The 10,998-nt window shown below is 56.5% G+C and overlaps 2 protein-coding genes across 2 annotated transcripts; one reads left to right on the forward strand and one right to left on the reverse strand.

The window, feature by feature from the left end:
- Positions 1-5,944: 5,944 nt before the first annotated feature.
- On the reverse strand, positions 5,945-8,613 carry DCS_04571 (Wdr1p; the record flags this gene model as incomplete). The annotated part of the gene is made up of 2 exons (XM_040801879.1): positions 5,945-7,563; positions 7,620-8,613. The coding sequence occupies 2 exons, from the start codon at positions 8,611-8,613 to the stop codon at positions 5,945-5,947; spliced, it is 2,613 nt and encodes an 870-aa protein (XP_040656912.1).
- Positions 8,614-9,349: 736 nt separating this feature from the next.
- DCS_04572 (polyketide synthase) lies at positions 9,350-10,870 on the forward strand (the record flags this gene model as incomplete). Its single annotated transcript, XM_040801880.1, has 3 exons — positions 9,350-9,545; positions 9,614-10,685; positions 10,732-10,870. 3 exons carry the CDS (start codon positions 9,350-9,352, stop codon positions 10,868-10,870), a joined length of 1,407 nt encoding a protein of 468 aa, XP_040656913.1.
- Positions 10,871-10,998: the final 128 nt, after the last annotated feature.

The raw sequence follows: 10,998 nt of genomic DNA on the forward strand, positions 1-10,998 counted from the left end.
GAGGGAAAAAGAGAGTATCGAAGGTGAGTGGACGGGCAAGTTTGTCAGGAGAATAGATGTCGAGGGAAGGAGGGGGAGGAGGAAGAGGAGGAGGAGGAGGAGGAGGAAGAGGAGGAGGAGGAGGAGAAGGAGGAGCCGGCGGCAGGCGTCGTAGCCGTCTTGTCGAGCGTCGTCAGCCGGGTGACGGAGGATGGTAGGCACTTGGTTTGGTGAGGCGGTCACGACAGAGGGGAGCGGAGCGGAGGCGAGAGGAGAGGAGGGATCATAGATCGGAGGCCGTCGTCGTCGTCGTCGTCGTGTGGAGGGGGGTCCCCGTCGTTCAATCTCGTCTTTGGACGTCGCGGGAGACAAAGTGGAACGGATGAGAGAGAGGTCTGCTTGTGAGGATGAGGTTGAAAGCGGCGAGCCCGTGGTAGGAAAACACTCGACGTGGCGGTTGAGACGGACGGCAGGAGGCGGATGATGAATACCAAGGTAGCAAGCAGGTGAGGGGACGGAGAATGGCGTGGACCGTGGGCGCACACTGCGGCGGGTTCGAGGCAGTTTGAGAGTAGGTGTACTTACGTACGAGATCGCATGTACCCAGTACTACGGTACATGTACATGTAGTAAGTATGGCAAGTTGGTACATGTAGTACTTACGTACCCCGACGCCCAAGCACGCCCAAGTGTACAGTAGTCGGGGTACATGTACTGTACATGGATTGGTGGTGCAATGTTCGTGTGTAGAGTGTCGGTAGAGGCCGCGGCATGTACATGTACATGCGCGACCATGTGCAGCATTACTTCTAGCGCATCGAGTTGCGTGGCGACTGGACCTCGTGTGCCGTCGCAGCGCTGCGTGCGTGTGCTGGAGAGTGGATCCAAGGCCTGGGCCGGACCAGCCGCAGGGGAAGGCGTTAGCGGGCAAGCTGTCGTCAGTTCGCTTGTCGCCTTGGCTAGGACTCGTCGATGGCGGTCTGCATACGCGTCAGCCTTTGGCAGGCCGGCCAATCAGAACGGGCCACAGTGGGGTGGACTGGGTGATGGCGGCCTCGAAAAAAACGGATGGCATTGGCAGGGTACCGCTACTTCGGGTCTCGTCACTGCCAGGGTTGCTGCTAATAGTAGGTACGGAGCATTTAACCTGGCACCAAGTACTGGTACCCAGTTCCAGACAACTCAACGCGCAATCTGTGTTGCCTCGTGCGCCGCAGGATTCCGGGGTGTATTACTTGGTAGGACTGCCTACTCCATACTATTCCTACTATCAATCACTTGTGTTCATTAGTACACCTACCACGGCACAGCATGGACCGGACCATGTCGCTCGCTCCCAAGTGCAGAGCGCATGTCGACTGCTCATCCTGCTGCGTCGTTCCGATGCCATGATGGCCTGCCCATTCTACCGTCCATCTGTTGCTTTTCGTGTTTCATTATAGCCTCGCGCTACAGGCAGGCTGTCGGCCTAGATCTGCCTAGATCTTGAAAGGCGATTCGAGATTCGACATGCGAGATTCGCGAGGGAGTGTTACTGTACTTTTCGCCTGCTCGCACACGCACAATGTCCTCGCAATGCATACCTGGGTACGGAAGCGGGAGGGCACGGCCACCTGGACTCCCGCAAGTCACAGCAGGGATGTGCATTGGGATAGGTACGGATACGATCGTGGTACCTAGGCTCACGACTACTTGTGCTGGTCGGGAAGGTAACTATTGGCAGGGAGTAAGTACGTGTACAGTACAGTACGTGCTCGTTGATGCCCAGGTAAGCGTCTCGCAGCCTGCGGACGAACCGCTCCAAGCGGCGGCATCCCTACTATTATGGCACCAACCATGACCTAGTACGGGACGCATTTTTCGTGGGAGTGTGCGTGCATCATCGTAGCAGTATTCATTGCCAGAGAGCGACGGAGAACAGACGTAAGCATACAACAGGAGTTTGCGAACGAGCCCTCGCAGGAGGTACTTTGTTCATGTACTTGAACTAGCTGGTACAATCTCGGGCTCCACCTTCGACGGTTGCTTCAAGGGGTGATGACGACGCACTAGGCCGTCGATGCCGGCGTACATGTACAGTACACCCAGGGAGTAGTTTGTATGGAGTCCGGAGTGCTCCGTACATGTACAAGAATTGTATCCTGAACGAGAATAAATAGCTTAAGACAAGTACAGCAGCCTGCAGGTGTCCACGTAGCAATGTAGGGAGTAATACCGCCAGAGGTCAATGAGATTGCTATAGCCTCTAGTATAATACGCGCAGAGTACCTACTTCAAGTACTGTACTTGATCCGTATCTACCGTACTACAGTAGGTACATAGGTATGAGTCGACGAGTACGATTAGTACGTGCGCAAGTATCCGTACTAATAACTTACGTGTTCGGCTTCCAGCACACCAGCCATGATTGGTGCGAGTGTGTTCGCAGTCGGCCTGCATCTTGAAGAAAATGACTGAATGGGACAAGGAGTATCCGGTCTTCTTTTCACGCTTGGGAATTCGGATTCTTTGGTTGACATTCGAGGCATTGCCCTGGGGGTGCTGATCCGTCGGCTAGACGCTGTTCCGATTAATCCGCCCGAGGACGGACGGCTGCGAGTCATCGATGCATGTCCGCGCGGCAGTCCCTTGTCTCATCAAGGGCAAGCAGACAGCCAAGTACCTACTAGGTACCTATTACTTAGTAGGCAGTAGGCAAGCAGAGAGCCGGGTACAGGTACAGTACAGGAATAATTGTGTGAGTACGGAGTACATGTACAGTAATTACAGAGTAGGTGCAGGCCACATTGCTGGGAACGTGCGTGCGAGGTCCACGAACACGTAAGCGCACGACCTGGTAATTACTCCGTACTTACGGAGTACTTATTACATCTACGCTACTCCGTACCTAGTACATTAAGAACATACAAATATACTGGTACAAGTAATACTCCCTTCAACATGTAAGTATCTTGTACTTCAGTAGCAGCAAAGAGAACTGGGTGGTACGTACTCTGTATCCTCCGTGTACAATACTTGTACTTACTGCATATACGTATACTTACTGCTGTACTTGCTTGTAAACACATTACCGTGCTAGCACTCTGGATAGTATGTACACTTCAGTGCTGGTGCGGAGAATATGTATTAATACTTTACATGCTACTAGGTAGGTAGTACACAAGAGTACAGAGTACAACGTACACCTAATTACCTACAGTAAGTACTTGTATTACTGGCGGCACGTACGGAGTACTTGCTCCATGTACTCATACTCGTGAAATGGATCCAAATCTTCGGGACAGGCGTCAACATGGCAAAGGCATTCTCGCCCCCACAAGCTTTGCTCTTGGCAGATTTCGAAGATCAAAAATCCATCCTACATCCATCCTACATGTGCTCATTGAATGTCAGACGCTTTTGGGAGGGAGACGGCAATGTCGGCTCCCGTGCCTTGCTCCATCTGTGAGGGCCCAGTGTCAGCTGCTGCGGCCTGTGGCTTGCTCGTTGATGTGTGGCGCAAGCCGCAAGCGCCGCCTCAGCCTCCTCCTCGTCTTGCCGACAGAAACCATCAACAAACGGTCATCGCCAATGCCGAATGAAGCCTTGCTTGGCACGCTTCCATTCTCGAAACTCCCCATCAAGATGACCAGACTGATCATTGCTGGTCTTGGCTTGCCGGCAGTGACAGGTACTTTCCTCCAACTCTCGGCGGCGTCGCTAGAAGGGGACGGAAGCCAAGTTTTCCCCCGCCGCCGATTCGCCACGGAAATTACATTCAAGCCTCCTCGACCAGCATGGCGAACGAGTCCCCCTGCCGTCTGCATCGGTGGGATCACAGCATCACGGCAAGGGAAAGTTTCGTTCCGACTTCCGAGCAGTGACACGCGGCAACCGGCAACCGGCAACTTCAACACGAGGCAGCACGGCACGACAGAAGGCTGCATGCAGGCACCTACTCGCTCCGACATGTCATGGCCACTTGGAGAGCCGCATAGCGTACCTTTTCCATGCAACCTAGTCACGATGTTGCTTGTGGACGTATCTACAGGTCATATGCTTGCACTATTACTCCGTGGGCCAAGTATGGAGCGACGCCCAATCGTCCCCTTTCGCTGCTCGGTCCATCGAGTGACATTCATTGATCGTCAACTGAAACCCGAATCCCTCGACGCTCTCTCTCTGTGTGTGTGTTTCTTGCTCATCCTGCCTGCTTACTCATGTCGACTGCACAGACTCCCACGGGATGCTTCGTCCAATGAAGCGGCCGCAATGCCGCCACGACCAGCCGAGATGTTGGCGATCGGGCACGTTATGCCTCCGGGACGCGTCATCGGGTGCCCCCATCACAACTTGCCTGACACGAACGACCATGATTCAGTGGCACAACCATCTCCCAGCAACTCGTACAGCCAGACGCAACGACTGGTGAAGTGAATGCATGCTGCCTTTCTCATGTACCCATCGTTGACCGAATGCGAGAGTCTGTCAGGTCGGCTCATGCGAGTCCTGTCTTGACATTCTTTCACTTCCCGAAGCTCCAACGCATGCTTGCGATGCTTGGGCGTATACGGAGTATCCTGTGCATGTATCTCGCACATGCCGCTTGTCTCGCTTGCAGCATGAGAGAGGACGGGATCGTATTCTCTCCGATGGAGTCCCGTCCGCTGTCGCCTGGGCGCTGACACCCCCCGCCTGTGTCTCGGGAATCGGGTTGAACCGAACGAGAAATACAAAGGTCCTCTTGTCGCGTTGAAATCTTCCTTGCCCTGTGGATCTGCCGCTGGCTGGCAGCACCAATTGACACAACTCGGCTTCTAGACCCAACCCTACCTTGGCCCCGAAGACGAGACGATCGTGCGGACGGCTTGGCCCCGGCTGACATCCGATGCAAGTGCTGGTCGTCGTGGGCGTGCTAGCCTGCACGCTGCTACACCTCAAAGTCATCCGCCTCCTGTAGCACGAGACGAAGGAACCGTCCAGCATTCTAACAGTATTGGTTGCCTGTGGCGGGAAATCCACTGCGCAAGAGTAGCCTCAGCTGGCGACTGTCTCTTCCGGATATTCGGCCATCGCAGCATATCACCTGAGCCTCGCCCATGATCGCACACATTCTCCTCCATGGCACGCCATCGCCGGCACTTTCTTTTTCTTCTGTACGCATGAAAGTCCTGGGTTCCACCACGAAAACCTTGCTCAACGGCGTGGATGGGGGTCATCGCCGTGAGGGCGACGGGAAGAGGGGGGGCCGCGCAATCCAGTGCGCACCATCTCGGCCGGCCCAATCTATTTGCACAGGTGATTGGTGTTGGCCCCTTGGAAGCTCTCGAGCAGTCGTCGCGAACGGAGAGTATGGACGGTAGCAGCTGGCGAATTGAGTTTGTGCAGCTCAGCTGCTTTCGCGTCTGTCCTGCAGGCATGATTGGGGGGAACAGCCGCGCATAACACCAGAGCTTTGCGTATGTCTCGTCTGGATGGTGTTGTTTCTCTCACAAGCCATCCATTGCCTGCATCGTTGGAGTATTGAATATTCCTCGGTGGTAGAATTCGAGCTCCAGCCATCCACAAGTCCGTGAACTTGGTGCGTCCGCTAGACAGAGCCGCAACTCTGCTTGACTTGCACATTGCTGTTGCAGTGTATCGTCCACTCACGTCGAGACGCATCTCTGATGTGCCTCATAACGCCCTCAAACAGGCGAGGGAAAAATCGGGTTTCCAAATCATTCAAGCCGATATACTGAGTGCCCGCCTAGACGGGGCAGGATGATGATATCAAAGTACAACAAAATTGTATGAAACCATCGCGCGTCTGGGCCTCGCCCCCGATGCCATGCGTCATCGGAAGGCCTCGTGTCACCCACAGACGATGATATTGCCCTCCGAGTCATATGCCTTGAGAAAGAGGTCAGGGAAATGACCATCAACGCTCCTCTCGTGCTCTTCGCCACGGCGTAGCCGCCTCTGTCTGTCGCATCCCTCACTCTTTCTATCTCTCCCACTCGTTGCCAGCAAAGTATCGCTCGGGCATCTCCACATCCCACGTTGGCCTCTCCACGAGTGCCACCTCGAGCGGCTGGTCTCCCGAGCTAAGAGGCACGACGCCAAGAATCGGACGGTATTTGTACGTTATCCACCACTTCTTGCGCTCACCCACCGTCAGCTCCGACTCGGCATCGCCTTTGTTGCCGCCGTTGCGGAGCTGGGAAAGCTCGCCGTTCGCGTCAACCATCTCATCGTCGCTGTCGCTCTCGTCCGCGACCGGCCGTTCCCCGACGTCCAGCTCTTCAAACTCCTCACCCTCCCCGTGCCTTTGAATCTTGTGCGGTGCCAGGCTCTCCCGCTTCATTTTGCCTCCCGCTCCCGTCGTCGGCCCGGTCCTCTTCCGTTTCGTGCCGTGCACCATCTGCAGCTCTGCCGGGCTCTCGGCATCCGGCACGTGTTTGGGAAGATCTTGTGCCATGTCCAGCATCAGGAAGAACGACACACCGTACACCCACAGCCTTGCGCCTTGCCACAGAACCCCCTTGGGCAGGTCCAGCAGGTCCTGCACGGGCGCCGGTAGGCACTTGCGTGGATTGCGCCGGGACCATGCCGTGAGCGAGCCTTGACGGGGGTGGAAGGCAAGAACGTTCCAGGCCGAGGTGATGACCGCCAGGACGTAGTCGTTTGCCGCGTCCCTCCATTCGTCTTTGTCGGCCCCATGAGATCCGGGTACATCGTCCGAGAATGACAGGACAACCGGGGAGGCGGCCAATTTGGGAAGCAGCTTCGCGTTTGGATTCCGGACCCACTGCTCGCCGGCGTCGACGGCTTCGGCGTCGTCCGCATCGGATGAGTCGTCATCCGACGAGGCCGCATCATCGGCGGCCTCCAACTCCTTCCCGCGCAGCGCCTCCTCGTGGCCACGCACTGTCCAGGTGTCGATGAAGCCGGCGAGATCGGCGACTGCCAACATCTTGGAGTCGGTGCTAAACGCAACCTGGGTGATGCTCCTGTCATAGCCGCCAAGGCCGCCATTGAGGATGTATCGGGGGATATTGCGGCGCAGACGAGGCAGCCGCTGAAGCTTGGCTTCCATCACCAATGTGTCCTCGTCTCCGCCAATGTCGATGCGCGCCACGAGAACGCGAGAGCCTTCCCGAACCAAACACAACCACTTGGCGTCGGGCGAGAGCTCGACGCGCGTTGCGCCGAGACGGGTGAGCTTCTCCGGCAGCTCGATGCTGCGAATCGCGACGTCCGAAGGCTTCACGGGGTCTTGGTGCTGGAGACGGAAAGCCTTGACGTCGGTTGCCGTGGACAGGACCAGGAGGGTGCCGTCTTCGTTGACCGCCGCCGATGCAATGTTCGAGTCCCCCTTGATGACGACGGTCTTGAGCAGCTTGCGGTTGTCGTTGATGTCAGCTCCTTCGGCGCCGGACTCGAAGAGCTCCGTGGCAGGCTTGCGCAGTGCCCAAATGTGGACCTCTCTGTCCCACCAGCTCACGACGAACCTAGCCTTCGAGGCGCTCATCATCGGTGGCTGCTGCGGCAGACTGTTGATCATCCTGTGGTGTTCGCGTCCCATCTCCTTGAGAGGAACGACCATGAGGTTGGCGTCAGGTCCTGCATGACACGTCAGCGGTGCACCGATGGGTAGGAGCAGTGGACGGTTGTCGGACCTCCTGATACGACGACGCTGACGCGTCCGTTTTCGAAACAAGCCATTGCCTTGACATCATGCTCGTGGTAGCGTCTCCCCCAGACGTTGGCCCAACGCTGCCCGACAGCGGGGTTTTCCCTGTAAAGACAGGTTCTCCTGTCCATGCCACCGCTCATGATGGTCGTTCCGTCAGCGCTCGTCGCGAGACTGAGAACATCCTGCTTGTGACTTTGTATCCTCTGATTCTGCGTGTACGTCTTGCCGTCCCAGATGCAAACCTGTCCCGTCGAGTCGCCCGAGACGATGTTGCCGTTGGGCAGGCATCGGACGCACCAGACGATGATGTCCTTGGAGCCGCTCATCAAGTCGGAGCCGAGCGTCATTCTCCGAATCATGTGGCCCTTTGTGATGTCGTATGCTCGGATGGTGCTGTCTGAGCAGCCGACGATGACGACCTTGCGCGACTGAAAGGTGATGCTCACAATCTGCGCCTTCTTCGTAGGGGACCGGACGAGCACCCGTTGGAAGCGGAGATCATCGTCCTCGACCGAGTACATGATCAACTCGCCATCCATCGTGCCGGCGATCAGCTTGTTTGAACCTTCAGCTGGACCGGCCGGCTGGGCGCCGATGCACCAGATGTCGCCGTGCTGGCCGCTCGCGTGCCGCCTCGGCTTCCCCTTCGCCAGGTCCCATTCCGTGACGGTCGATGTGTAGCCGATGCTGAAGAGGCGTGACTTTCCGATGACGACCCGTCCGTCGCCGAGGTCTTGGTCAGGCTCGTTGATCCAGACGAGGCCGTCGATGCTGCGGTCCTTGCCGCCGCGAATGACCGTTTCTTGGTGCCATGTTCCGTTGGAGGGATTCCATATCTCAATGTCTCCGTTGGCCCTGCCGATGGCCAAGCGAGCGATGGCCGCATGCTTGGCAGATCTGGGATTGCTATGGGAAAAGGCAACGGCGTTGATGGCCGAAGGCTTGTAGGGAACGAAGCGGCAACGGTGGATGTCCATGGTGCCTGTGCGTCTGGTTGAAGACGGTCTTCGGCGTGGCGTGCCGCAAGTCGTCGCACTGCACCGTTGCAAAGGTGCCTAGTATTGGCCCCGTACCGATAAACGCTGCCGGGATCGAGGCTGCGCTTTCGGTTGCGCTGTGCGTGGCTTTGGGCGGACGGGACGGAGGGGAGCAGGCGGTGGAGGGGGTTTATTCTTGCAGGCCGCCGAGAAAAAAAGTTGGCAGCCTCGTCTAGATTTTTTTCTTCATGATGGCGCTGGCGAATTAAGCTGCGGTCAGTAGGTAGTTTGCCCCTCCACCCCACTACAAATGCCTTTGCAGCTAAGTGCCTGTACTGCCAACCAGCCAGAGCCTTGCCTTGGCCTTGACTTACAGTACAGTACTTGTCTTGTTGCGTGGTCGTTCGCCGGCGCGGGTTGCATTCAAGCAAGTACTTAATTACCTTACTTACGTTTACCTGTACAGTAGCCTCTCAGGAAACATCTCACCTACTATCCGCCGTCACCTTGGTCGCCCTCGATCTTTTTCTTTCCTTCCCTTTGCCGTCCGAAGCAACTTCACAGCGCACAACACGTCCTCCGGCACGGGAGCCTGATTGATTAATTATTGGAGAGACCCGTTCCGGCCACCTCTCGGCGAGTGTCTTGTGCTTCTGCTTGTGTTCGTGCTGCTGCCAATTCTTGGCCTTGACTCATCGCTGCAACGCCCGGCTACGTTGCGGGCTTGCCCTGCGCCATGGACTTCAACAGCTCGTCACCCTTGCCGGAGGGAGTCATCTCCTTCCTCGACACCGACCTGTACAAGCTGACCATGCAATGTGCCGTTTATCAATTCTTCCGAAACGTGCCCGTGTCGTACGCCTTCACAAACCGAACGCCTGAAAAGAGACTCTCCAGAGCTGCCTTCCGGTGGCTGGACGAGCAGATCCAGAGTGAGAGCTACCGTCGTGCATGCTTGTCGGGCCTGCCTACGACGAAGCTGACGAGCATTTTCACGCAGAACTTGGCAACATATCTCTCTCCGTCGACGAATTCAAGTTCCTGCAGACACACTGCCACTACCTCACGCCCGAGTACCTCGAGTACCTGAAGGAGTTTCGCCTTCGGCCACGAGAACAAGTCAAGGCGACATTTACACCCATCGGCCATGACACGGGCGCCGACTCGGATCTGGGCGACTTCCATGTCGACATTCGGGGGACTTGGTCCGGCACCATTCTCTACGAGATTCCCATCCTGGCTCTCACGTCCGAGGCATACTTTCGCTTCATAGACACGGACTGGAACTACAATGGACAGGAGGAGCAAGCCTTTGCAAAGGGAATGAAGCTGTTGGAGGCCGGCTGCGTTACCTCGGAGTTTGGAACGCGGAGACGACGCGATTACCACACCCAAGCTTTGGTGTTCAGGGGTCTCGTCAGGGCATCCAAGGAAGCCGCCGCCAAGGGCTTCCCTGGGAAATTGTCGGGCACCAGCAACGTCCACCTGGCCATGCGCTTCGGCATCCCCCCGGTGGGGACCGTGGCGCACGAGTGGTTCATGGGTACGGCAGCCATCATCGACGACTACAAGACGGCCACCGAAGAGGCCTTGCGCCATTGGGTGAGCTGTTTTGGCTCCAACCTGGCCATCGCCCTGACGGATACGTTTGGCACCCGAGAATTCCTCCGCGCGTTCAGTCTACCAATACGCCCCCTCAAGGGCAGCGTCACGGCGGAAACGTTTCAAAAACCGGATGGGAGCATGATGACGTATGCCGAGATGTTTACCGGCGTCCGACAAGATTCCGGGGACCCGGAAGAATATGCAAAGCTGATGAAGGCATACTATGACAAGGAGGGTATCAAGAGCAAGAAAGTCATCGTCTTCTCCGACTCCCTCAACATTGAGCGCTGTCTCGAATACAAAAAGATCTCGGACGAGCTTGGCTTCCAACCCACCTTTGGCGTTGGCACCTACTTGACGAATGATTTCATCAACCTCAAGACGGGCAAAAAGTCGACGCCGCTGAACATTGTCATCAAACTCAGCTCCGCCGCCGGCCGGCCGGCTATCAAAATTAGGCAAGCCAAGTCCACCGGCTTGAGATGCACCAAACGCTTGCTGACAGAATCCTAGTGATAATGCGGGCAAGAATACGGGAGACAAGAGCTTGGTTGAGAAGGTGAAGCGCGAGCTTGGCTACGAAGAGCGTGAGTGGAAAGAGGGAGACGAAAGTGCGAGATGGGGCAAGGATGAGGCTCAACCAATGGCATGAGATGACCACCGGGCGATTGTTCGATATTGGTCTCGCTCCCGTTTGCAAGCGTTAGAGGCATCTCGCATAGAGTGGGTAGAGGGAGCATTGAATGCAATTCCATGGCCGACATGGTCCTTGATCTAGTC

The sequence above is a fragment of the Drechmeria coniospora genome, chromosome 02 (genome assembly GCF_001625195.1).
Source record: "Drechmeria coniospora strain ARSEF 6962 chromosome 02, whole genome shotgun sequence".
Taxonomy (NCBI): Eukaryota; Fungi; Ascomycota; class Sordariomycetes; order Hypocreales; family Ophiocordycipitaceae; genus Drechmeria; species Drechmeria coniospora.